Source organism: Hypanus sabinus, chromosome 3 (genome assembly GCF_030144855.1).
Source record: "Hypanus sabinus isolate sHypSab1 chromosome 3, sHypSab1.hap1, whole genome shotgun sequence".
Lineage (NCBI taxonomy): Eukaryota > Metazoa > Chordata > Chondrichthyes > Myliobatiformes > Dasyatidae > Hypanus > Hypanus sabinus.
In genome coordinates, this window is record NC_082708.1 from 161,997,734 (window position 1) to 162,009,873 (window position 12,140).

At 47.9% G+C, this 12,140-nt stretch overlaps 1 protein-coding gene across 4 annotated transcripts in view; it reads left to right on the plus strand.

The window, feature by feature from the left end:
• Positions 1 to 12,140, plus strand: part of LOC132391842 (nuclear factor NF-kappa-B p105 subunit-like) — a 124,736-nt gene that overhangs the window by 46,023 nt on the left and 66,573 nt on the right. For all 4 annotated transcript variants that reach the window (XM_059965518.1, XM_059965516.1, XM_059965517.1 and 1 more), the window contains exons 5-6: positions 714 to 812; positions 9,030 to 9,181. In XM_059965518.1, the coding sequence (XP_059821501.1) occupies positions 714 to 812; positions 9,030 to 9,181 (251 nt within the window). The remainder of the gene's footprint in view (positions 1 to 713; positions 813 to 9,029; positions 9,182 to 12,140) is intronic.

Genomic DNA, 12,140 nt, shown 5'->3' on the forward strand with positions numbered 1-12,140 from the left:
AATCCCTCTCCCATGAAGGCAAAAATCCTCTATACCTATCTATGTTGCTGCCTTTGGGGGGGGGGGGGTGTTCCTTGGATGTGTAAATAAAGGCCCCTCTGTACCTCAGTACTCCTGTTGCTCTTACCATCCACTATCCACTATGTATTCTTGTCTTATCAAGTGTAACACCTTACTTTGTTCACATTTAAATTCTCTGTGCCAGTCCTCCAGCCATTTCACCTGTAGCCAAAGTCTTACTTCCTCGCTATCTACAATATCACCAGTCTTTGTGTCATTAGTAATCGTACTGCCTAATTCACAATTAGATTATTTATTTGTACAACAAACTGTCACAGAGTTCCAGCTCTGATTAAATAACTGGTCATAGGTATCTAATCACAAACCTGACCTTCGGTCAATGCCCACTTCCTCCTTTTACCAAGACAATTTTTGGCTCCAGTTTGCCAACTAACCTTAGATGCAACCTTTGGACCAACCTATCATGTTTGACCATGTCAAAGGGCTACCATGTTTGACCATGTCAAAGGGCTACCAAAGTCCATGTACTGGACATCCCCTCAGCAAAGTCATGCCAACAATCCCTGGTCAGTTCTGCTCCTCGTTCAAAGATTAGTTCTGTCCCTTGGAATTTTTTTCTGGTGATGTTAAAAAGTCGTTTTGAGATATGACTTTCACAATTGTGCTAATGTTGTCATTGATAATTTCTCTAGAGAGGATTTCGTTTCCGCTATGGGTGTGAAGGCCCATCACATGGAGGACTACCTGGGGCTTCCAGTGAGAAAAACAAGAAGACCTATCCTGCTGTTAAGGTCATTATTTGAATGTTAAAACCAGCAAGGTGTTCGTAATCCTTGTATGTTAAACTTAATGTGGCATGTGAAACTCATCTGATTAGTTCCAGTGACCTGGTCCATTAGTACAAAAGAATTAAAATCAGCATTTCACATTCATCAGTTTACAAGTGGAAAAACCACCAAGGCAAACAGAATTTGTTAATAGTTTTTAAAATTTGTCTCAAAGATATTATCTCAAAATGTAAAGACCTTTTCAGACTATTTCTTTGGATATTTCTCAACTGAGAGAGTGAGTTGGTAGCTGGTGGGTGGATTACTCTGATGATAGAATTAAATTTAGCACAGATGCAAATGTGATCTTTGAGGCTGGGATGTTTCTCAACAAGTGTGAAAGAGGAAATTAGTCGGAGCTTAAGAATGATGCTAGGAAGTTTAAACCAGGAAGCTCATGGTTGAGCATTGTGACCTTGGGTATAAGGTGATGTTTGGATAGTCCAGGTTTCCAGGCAGTAGAGTTTTGCTTGTGTTAGTTTTATTATTTAGAAGAATGAATCTGCATCTCTTGAGACAGTCATGGCCACTACTTCTTCCTCAGTTTTCTCAACAAAGTGATCTCTGACAGGAAGAGGTTTGGATGGCATCAGTGGTGGATGCTGATCTTGCCCATCTACACTAATTCCATTTGCCCACATTAGTACTGTAGCCAGTGTGTGATTAAGTGTTGCAACCTTACCCATTCACTTTACCTATCAATGTCCCCCTGATGCTCCTCTGTATCTTCCTAACAATCCATGCTGGCACCCAGTTTAGTAATGTCAAGAGCCGTGGACGTGTGGCACTTGGTCTCTCTATCCAATTCAGTGATACAGATTGTTAACTCCATCTCCAGGGCAGCACACAGCTTCTGAACTGGAAATGACCCGTTCATTCCTACTTCTACTTTTCTGTCAGTTAAACAGTCATCACTCCATACTAATATCATCCACTCTAATTTTATTTAATAACATCCTGTGTGCAGTGTCTTACTTGAAGGCCTTCTGGAAGTTGAAATGCATCATATCGATGTGCTCTCCCTTACCTGCAGTGTTAGTTACCAAAGCTGAATGCAGAAAAGCCATGTAGGAGATGCTGCTTTGCACAATATAATTCCTTTTTATAAATAAAGTACCCTTTGTCAGTGAAATTGCCCCAAGAATGAGAGAGAGAGAGAGAGAGAGAGAGGGAGAGATGTCAAAACAATTACTAGTTCAAGAAAGGGTGATCAGTCTGGAATTATTAATGGGCTACACACAAAATACTGGTAAATGGGATCGGCTAATGGACAGTCTAGTAAAGTTGGCTTGTATTAAAGTTCCTGCACTGTATAACTCTGGATTCTAGAGACTGATGTCCAGATTGTGTTGGGGACGACACAGTAGCATAGCAGTTAGCGTAATGACAGTCAGAGGTCGGAGTTCAATTCTGGCACCCTCTGTAAGTAGGGTTGGATGTTTCCTCACGTGGCTTTCCTCCGGGTGCTCTGGTTTCCTCCCACAGTCCGAAGACCTATCTGTTAGCAGGTTTGTTGGTCATTGTAAATTTTCCCGTGATCAGGCTAGGGTTAAATTGATGGGTCACTGGGCAGCGCAACCCAAAGGGTTTGTTCCGTGCAGTATCTGTAAATAAATTTTTTTAAATTCTTCACTCTTCCTCCAAGGGATCGGGGAAATGATGAGCAAAGCTACAGGGATCTGTGCCAATCCTATGCTGAGCCTGGTTTAATTTTTAAAAACATTTGAATCGATTTTCGAGTTCCTGCTGCTTTTCCGCATCAGGTTTTAACAGGTACATGAGTTGATGATTTGCCGCTGTGGCCGGTGTGTCGTCGGTGAGGCCAGGAAACGAGACTCTGGTGTTTATAGCTGTAGACAAAGATGGGATTTTGTGATATTTGTGTAGGGGTCACTGCAGTCCATGGGTCAAACCTGAGTCAAACATGGGCGGCCAGCCAAAGACTCTTGTTCGTGATGTGCCATGTTGTATGTGGGCAATCGTGGTCTTTCCATGACCATGACTACTTCTGCTGGAGTGAGTTGCCATTGCCTTCTGGGCAGTGTCTTTACAAGACAGGTGATCCCAGTCATTAGCAATATTCTTCAGAGATTGTCTGCCTGTTGTCAGTGGTCACATAACCAGGGCTTGTGATAACTGCCAGCTGCTCCCAAGGGTCGAGTGCTGGGAAATGGTTTCAGTGGAGGTGGATACAGCATACACATGGTGGGCCGAAGGATCGGCTGCGGTTGGGTAGTGAAGAGGAGGGAATCGGCATAATCAATGGAAAGCGCTTGAAAGATCTTTTCCTTGTCTGTTTTTTTCACTTGCTTGTTCATTTGATGTGGCAGAGTGTCATACTCACTGCCCCTGGGACCTCACACGAGAGCAGGTGGCAAAGGAGCGGAGTGGTGTGTAGGCCACAGTGGGGAAACAAGGTGGATCGTGGGTTTATACAACGTTCTGGCAGCTTTGTAGTCACTATCATTGTCAATTAGCTCCCAGCTGCTGGGGGATTTGATCTTAGGTCTCCTTCATTGGCAGGATGAGCCAGTACAACACACTCACAAGATGCTGGAGGAATTCAGCAGGTCAGGCAGCATGCAGGGAGAGGAATAATCAGATGACATTTCACGCCAAGACCCTTCATCAGGACTGGAAAGGAAGGGGAAAGATGCCCGAGTAAGAAGTTTGGGAGAAGGGGATGAAGTAGAAGCTGGCATGTAGTCAAAGGAATAGAGATTACGGGGGAGGGGAGGGTGGCATGGTTCTCCCTTCTTTTCCAGTACTGATGATGGGTCTGAGCTTGAAATGTCGACTGTTTATTCCTTTCCATAGAAGCAGCCTGGCCTGCTGAGTTCCTCCTGCATTTTGTGTGTGTGTGTGTGTGTGTGTGTGTGTGTGTGTGTGTGTGTGTGTGTGTGTGTGTGTTGCTCTTGAACACCAGTTCCTGCTTTGTGAGTTTCGGAGTCTTACAACACTACAGCACAGAAACAGGCCCTTCAGCCCATCTAGTTCATGTCAAACTATAATTCTGCCCAGTCCCATCGACCTGCAACCCGATCACATCTCTCTGTACCCCTACCATCCAAGTGTTTATCTAAATTTCTTTTAAATGTTGAAATCAGATCTGGATCCACCACTGGTGCTGACAGCTCGTTCCACACTCTCACCTCCCTCTGAGTGAAGAAGTTCGCCCTCATGTTCCTCTGAAACATTTCCCCTTTTACCCTGAACCCATGACTGTAATTCTTGTCTCAATGGAAAAAGTCTGCTTGCATTTACCTTTGTATACCACTATCAAATCTCCCCTTATTCTCCTGTACTGGGAATAAAGTCTTAACCTATTCAAACTTTCCCTCAAGATCCAGCTTCATCCTTGTAAATTTTCTCTGTATTCTTTCAATCTTGTTGATATCTATCCTGTATTTTATTTTTGTCAATTCACAGAAGTTGTTGATTGTAGCTAGGTTGAGTTGAAGCTGAAAGTGTTCTAGTTTGCAATCACCGACTCTTGCTGAATGCAATATTCCCTTCCTGTACTTAATGGCACAGCTCCTAAAAACTTTTTTCCATGGGTTTGTGGTTGAAGCTGGCTGAAAACAAAATTTTTACTGCTCTTCATTTCTGTCCTATTTTCACGAGCAATGGACGCAGTTAGTGTGGGGAATTCCCTGTTATTTCCAAGATACGTAATGTGGCCACGTGACTGAAGGCAGTCAGTCTGAGTCTTCACAGAACTGCAAGCTAATGCAATGTTTTCAAAGCTAGGGACGTTCTGCCAGGCTGGGAGGGTGCTTTCTGATGAAATGTGGAAGTTCCCCATCTGTGAGTGGGGCTTCATTGAATTACATTTTATGACAGGTTTCTGAATGGGTCTGTAATTACCCTGATGTTACTTTTAAATGGGGGGAGGGGTGAGAGACAATTGTTAAACATCTGTGGGTGGTATTAGACCTGATAATTAATCTACTCCCATCATTTTTGGTGGAGATGCAAGCAGAAAGTTAAATATTATGTGAACATGTTTGGACAACAGCGAGTTCTGCTCTCTGAAACAACACCAGAAATAGCAGAATGATTCTTCCTCATTCCCTGGAGTGTGTGTGTGTGTGGACTGACTGCAGTGTGTATGGTGGGGGGGGGGGTTCTGCCAAGCAACAGTGAGAGCACACCAGATGAAACCCCCTAAATCAGGTCCTTGTGGTTTTCCTGTTCAGACAGGCCCCATCCTACTTTTCCTAAGGTGAAAATTCCAGGTGTGGGAAGGTACTACAAATTCAGTTCTTTCACTGATGTGCAATATCTACTGTGGACGAGTACTTAGTAGTCCATTGTGGAGAGACACTACACTTGAACTCATGTCCCCCTCTCCTGTAGATGGGTGTACAGTTACACCCATAATCTTTGTCGCAAACAAGAAAGAGTCTGCGGATACTGGAAATCCAAGCACCACACACACACACAAAATGCTGGAGGAACTCAGCAGGCCAGGGAGCATCTGTGGAAAAAAGTACAATTGACGTTCCAGTCCGAAACCTTTCGGTAGGTGTGGAGAAAAAAAGCCGAGGTGTAGGTTTGAAAGGTGGAAGGAGGGGAGAGAGAAACGCCAGGGGATAGTTGAAATTTGGGAGGGACGGATGAAGTTAAGAGCTGGGAAGTTGATTGGCGAAAGAGACAGAAGGCCATGGAAGAAAGAGAAAGGGGAAGAAAGAGAAAGAGAAAGGAGCACCAGAGGGAGGCAATGGGCAGTGAGATAACAGTGAGGGACAAGGGGATGGGAAATGATGAAGGGGGTAGGGTGGAGGCATTACTGGAAGTTTGAGAAATCAATGTTCATGCCATCAGGTTGGAGGCTACCCAAATGGAATATAAGGTGTTGCTCTTCCAACCTAAGTGTGGCCTTATCCCGACAGTGGGGGAGGCCATGGATGGACATATCAGAATGGGAATGGAAAGTGGAATTAAAATGGGTGGCCACTGGGAGATCCCGCTTGTTCTAGTAGATGGAACATGGATGCTCGGCGAAGCGATCTCCCAATCTATATTGGGTCACACTGATATAGGAGAGGCTACACCGGGAGCACTGAACACAGTACATCACCCCAACAGACTCACAGGTGAAGTGTCGCCTCACCTGGAAGGAATATTTGGGACCCTGAATGGTAGTGATGGAGGAGGTGTAGGAGCAGGTGTAGCACTTGTTCCACTTGCAAGGTTAAGTGCTGGGAGGGAGATAAGTGGGGAGGGATGAATGGACAAGGGAGTCGCATAGGTAGCGATCCCTGTGGAAAACAGAAAGTCGGGGAGGGAAAGATGTGTTTGGTGGTGGGATCCAGCGGGAGGTGGCAGAAGTTTCAGAGAATTGTGTGCTGGTTGCGGAGGCTGGTGGGGTGGTAGGTAAGGACATGGTAGCGTGGCGGGAGGATGGAGTAAGCACACATGCATGAAATAGAAGAGGGTCAGTTGAGGGCAGAGTTGATGGTGGAGGAAGTGAAGCCTCTTTCTTTGAAAAAAGTGGACATCTCCTTTGTTCTAGAATGAAAAGCCTCATCCTGAGAGCAGATGCGGTGGAGATGGAGGAATTGAGAGAAGGGGATGGCATTTTTTACAAGTAACAGGGCGGGACAAAGTCTGGTACAAGTAGCAGGGTGGCCACCCATTTTAATTCTACTTCCCATTCCCATTCTGCTATGCCCATCCCTGGCCGTCAGGATGAGGCCACACTTAGGTTGGAGGAACAACAACTTATATTCTGTTTGGGTAGCCTCCAACCTGACGGCGTGAACATTGATTTCTCAAACTTCCAGTAATGCCTCCACCCTACCGCCTTCATTATTTCCCATGTTCTTGTCCCTCTCTCATGTTATCTCACTGCCCGTCCATCGCCTCCCTCTGGTGCTCCTCCCCCCCTCCCTTTTCTCTCTTCCATGGCCTTCTATCTCTTTCACCAATTTCCCAGCTCTTTGTTTAGTCCCTCTCCCTCCAAGTTTCACCTGTCACCTGGCGTTCCTCCCCCCACCTTTCAATCTACTCCTTGGCTTTTTTTCTCCAGTCCTGCCTGAAACGCCGACTATACTTTTTTTTCCCCCCCAGATGCTGCCTGGCCTGCTGAGCTCCTCCGTTCTGTGTGTGCTGCCCATGGTCTTTGTGTTGGAGCAGCTTTACAGAGAGTCCGGGCAGGGGTGGGGGGGCATTGTTTCAGTCCGGGGGGAGTGCGGTTTTGGAGCTCATTGCTGAGAGGATGGGGAGGCAGAAACCCTCACTCTTGTACTTGAAGAGTTGTGACCTTCAGGGCTGGAAGGTGGGATTAGACCGAGGAATTCCTCCGAACCTGCACAGCCATGGTGGGCTGAATAGCATTTGGTTTGTAAGTTTTTAATGGTTCTAAGACAATGTGTACAATGTGTGATTCACTGATTGTAGATCAGCCTATTAGAATAGAGAAAAGTACAGCATTGGTCAGGCACTTGGCCCATGATACTGTGTTGGTCTTGATGCCTATTTATCCTAAATATCTCAATCTATATCCTCTAGTCCCTATTCATGTGTCTGTCGAAAAGCCTCTTACACTCCTCTAGACTGTCTGCTTCCACTACTGTCCTGGGTAACCCATTCCAGGCATCGATCACTTTAAGCATAAAAAATAACTTGTCCCTCACGTCATCTTTCAACATCACCCTTTCTAAACTAAAAGCATGTTCTCTGGTGTTTGACATTTTCTACCCCAGGAAGAAGATTCTGACTGTCTACCCTATCTATGCCTCTCATAATTTTAAAAAAACTCCAGGGTTTCCCCTCAGCCTGTAATGTTCGAGTTTGTCCGATATTTCCTTCTAGCTCCTTCTCCCTAATCCAGGCAGCCTGGAAAAGCTCTTCTGCACCCTGGCCACACTCTTCACATCCTTCCTACAACGGGGTGACCAGAAGTGCACAGAGTATGGCATGTGGTGTGAACAAAGCTTTGCATGACTTTCTTACACTTCTGCTAAATACTCCTCCCAGTGGAGACAAGAATGCCATACCAGGGGTGATTGATAAGTTTGTGGCCTAAGGTAGAAGGAGTCCATTTTAGAAAACCTAGCACGTTTGTTTTTCCTACATTTGCACTCTTAGTCCAGCCGTCGTGAAGCATACGGATCCCTTCTTTGTAGAAGTCGGCATCTTGGACCTCCAGAAGTGGTCCACAGCAGGGGTGATTGATAAGTTCATGGCCTAAGGTAGAAGGAGATGAGACCGAACTTTCTGCATTTTCAGTCAAAGAGTTGAATTGCACGTGCATGTAACGAGAGCTGTATAACTCGTCTCCTTCTACCTTGGGCCACGAACTTATCAATCACCCCTGCTGTGGACCACCTGGAGGTCCAAGACACTCTTGTTACATGATGTGCAGGTCAACTCTTTGAGTGATAATGCAGCGTTTGAAGTTAATAATTCATCTCCTTCTACTTTAGGCCACAAACTTATCAATCACCCCTGCTGTGGACCACTTCTGCAAAGAAGGGATTTGTTTGCTCCACGACCACTGGACTAAGTGTGTACATGTAGGAGGGGACTATGTTAAACTGAATGTGCTAGGTTTTCTAAAATTGACTCCTTCTACCTAGGCCACAAACCTATCAATCACTCCTCGTAGGCTTTCGTTGCTACCTTGTTCATTTGTGTAGTTACTTCCAGTGATTTATGGTCCTGTACCTCAGTGCTACTAAAGGACCTTCCCTGAATGGTATACTTTCCCCTTCCATTTGACATTCCCAAAGTGCAACATCTCACCCTCATCAGATTAAACTCTATCTGCCATTTCTCAGCCCCTATCTGTAACTGATCTATTCCTACTGTATTCTTTAATAATCCTTTACAGCTCTTTCAGTCTTGATATCTTCTCCAAATCATTGATGCATAACACAAGTAGTAGACCCAACAAAATCCTTGTGGAACACTTCCAGTCACCTCCATCCAGAATATCAGCCCTCCAACACTTCTCACTGTCTCCTATAAGAAGTGGGAAAATCTTAACACAGATCTTAACTTGTGTCAGAGGGTAAGGTTCAAGAACCAGATGACACTTACTCATTAAGAGATTGGGATAATGAGACCGGCTCTCAGAAGTGACATGGATTCTGTTCCCTGTCGATGCTCCACACTCGAGATAACGCCGGCACTCTGTGCCTTCATTCATTCATTCACTCTTCTCCTGTTCAGATCTGTAACTATGTCGGGCACGCCAAGATAGTGGTTCAGCTGGTGACCTCTGGTCGGGACACGGTTCACCTCCACGCTCACAGCCTGGTGGGCAAGCAGTGCGAGAAGGGGATCTGTGTGGTGCAGGTTGGCCCCAAGGAGATGACGACAACGTGAGTCCTCTGCTGGTGGGCCCTCTCTGACCCTAGGGATGGTTGCCTCGGGAATGTCACAGATTCAAGGTTCCTCTGTTACAAGGATCATCCTATATGATACAAAGTCTTCAATCCAATCCCCAACCTCAGTACATTAACCCCAGTAGCAAACCCCACTTCCCTATCCTTACCCTGTCCCAATTACCCCTCAGTACCAAGCCCCTCCTTACCCCTCCCACATTCCCTCCTCTTCACCTCATTCCCTCTTCTCCACATACTCCCTTACCCCTTTCAGCTCTTTCTTTCCCCACCAAAACCCTGCTCCTGCCCACCTTTCTTCATCCTTCCCCTCTCCCCCATCAAAACCCCTCCATCCTCTCAACTCTCCATTTCCACCTTCCATCCCCTCACCAGTGAGTGAAATCGTTATGTGCTCCTCCCTCAGTACCCTCTGCCGCCTGGGCAATTGGACCTGCTTCTCATTGAAGATGACGGTGTGGAAGAGACTTTCGGCCTATCATGCCCCTGCTGACTCTTACAAAGCATTTTCCAGCTAACCCCACACCTCTTGCCCCATGTACCCAATCTCCCTTGTCCCCACTCCTGCTGCAGCCTTCCCCACTCTCTTGCCAATCTCCCTTGCCCCATCCCTCCCATACTCAGTTACCTAGTTTCTTGCATGTCTTCCTCAACCCCTCACCCTCTCTCCCTCACATCTGATCTTCCTCAAATCCCTATTCCTCAACCCTTGTCAGCCTCACCCACTCTCCCACAGTTACTCTGCCCCACCATTCTATCATGGCTGATTTATTAGTCCCCTCTACCCCATTCTCCCTGCCTTCTCCCAGTAACCTTTGATGCCCTTACTAATCAAGAACCTATCAACTTCCATTTTAAATATACCCAATGATTTGGCCTCCACAGCCGTACTCAGCAATGAATTCCGCAGATTCACCACTCTCTGGCTAAAGAAATTCCTCCTCATCTCTGTTCCAAAGGGACGTCCTTCTCTTCTGAGGCTGTGGCCTCTGGTCCTAGACTCCCCCACTATAGGAGACATCATATCTGCTCTATCTAGGCCTTCCAATATTCAATAGGTTTCAATGAGATATCCCTTCATTCTTCTAAGCTCCTGCGAATATGAACCCAGAGCCATCAAAAGCACCACATACGTTGACCCTTGCATTCCTGGGGTGATTCTCGTAAACTTCCTCTCAACTCTCCAATGCCAGAACGTCCTTTCTTTGCTAAGGGGCCCAAAACTGCTCAAATGCAGCCTGACCAACACCTTATAAAGCCTCGGCATTATGTCCTTGCTTTTATATTCTAGTCCTCTTGAAATGCATGCTAACATTAAACTTGCCTTCCTTACCACCAACTCAACGTGTGAGTTAACCTTCAGGGAATCCTGCATGAGGACTCCCAAGTCCCTTTGCACCTCTGATTTCTCAATTTGCTCACCCCTTTGCCTTTATTCCTTCTACTAAAGTGCATGAAGATACACTTCCCGACACCTCAACATGACCTGCCCCTCCACCTGTCATTCGAAAACGGCCAGAAAGCCATCAATTCCATCATTCAAATTATTGACATTTAACGTGAAAAGAAGTGGTTCCAACCCCTGCAGAATGCCACCAGTCACCAGTGGCCAACCAGAAAAGGCCCCTTTTATTTCCTCTTTGACTCCTGCCAGTCAGACTGTTCCTGCGGAGGGAAGGGGTGCACGGGGTTCCCTGGGGTTTCCCAGGGAAAAGGTGTGGGCGTCCCGGGGAGGGGAAGGACATGGGAGGGTGAGGAGGAAGAGTGCGGGTGGTCCTGGAACGAGAAAGGTTTGAGTGGTCTTAGGAATGGTGTGTTGGGGCCCTGGGGAGTGTGTGGGTGGACCAGGAAAGAGGACAGTTTGGGTGGTCTCGGGACGAGTGGTGAGGGGGTTTCAGGGAAAGTAAGGGTGGTCCCAGAAAGAAGATGGTGTGAGTATTCCTGGGGAGGGGAGGATGCAGGTGGTCTCGAAGAGGGGAGGGTGTGAGTATTCCTGGGGGGGGGGGGGGTTGTGGGTGGTCTTGGAGAGGGAGGGTACAGGTGGTCTTGGGGAGGGGAGGGTGTGAGTATTCCTGGGGAGGGGAGGATGCAGGTAGTCTTGGAGAGGGGAGGGTGTGAGTATTCCTGGGGAGGGGAGGATGCAGGTAGTCTTGGAGAGGGGAGGGTGTGAGTATTCCTGGGGGGGTTGTGGGTGGTCTCGGAGAGGGGAGGGTGTGAGTATACCTGGGGAAGGTGTGGGTGGTCTCAGAAAGGGGAGGGTGGGGGTGGTCTGGAGGAGGGGAGGGGAGGGGAGGATGCAGGTGGTCTCGGAGAGGGGAGGGTGTGAGTATTCCTGGGGAGGGTGTGGGTGGTCTCGGAGAGGGGAGGGTGGGGATGATCTCGGGGAGGGGAGGGGAGGATGCAGGTGGTCTCGGAGAGGGGAGGGTGTGAGTATTCCTGGGGGGGGTGTGGGTGGTCTCGGAGAGGGGAGGGTGGGGATGATCTCGGGGAGGGGAGGGGAGGATGCAGGTGGTCTCGGAGAGAGGAGGGGGGGGTGGTCTCAGGGAGGGGAGGGTGTGAGTATTCCTGGGGGGGTGGGTGGTCTCAGAGAGGGGAGGGTGGGGGTGGTCTCGGGGAGGGGAGGGTGTGAGTATTCCTTGGGGGGGTAGGTGGTCTCGGAGAGGGGAGGGTGGGGGTGGTCTCGGGGAGGGGAGGGTATGAGTGGTCACAGAGAGGGGAGGGTGGGGGTGGTCTCGGGGAGGGGAGGGTGTGAGTATTCCTTGGGGGGGGGTGTGGGTGGTCTCAGAGGGGAGGGTGCAGGTGGACAGAGAGGGTGTGAGTATTCCTTGGGGGGGGGTGTGAGTGGTCTTGGGGAGGGGAGGGTGTGAGTATTCCTGGGGGGGGTGTGGGTGGTCTCAGAGGGGAGGGTGCAGGTGGACAGAGAGGGGAGGGTGTGGGT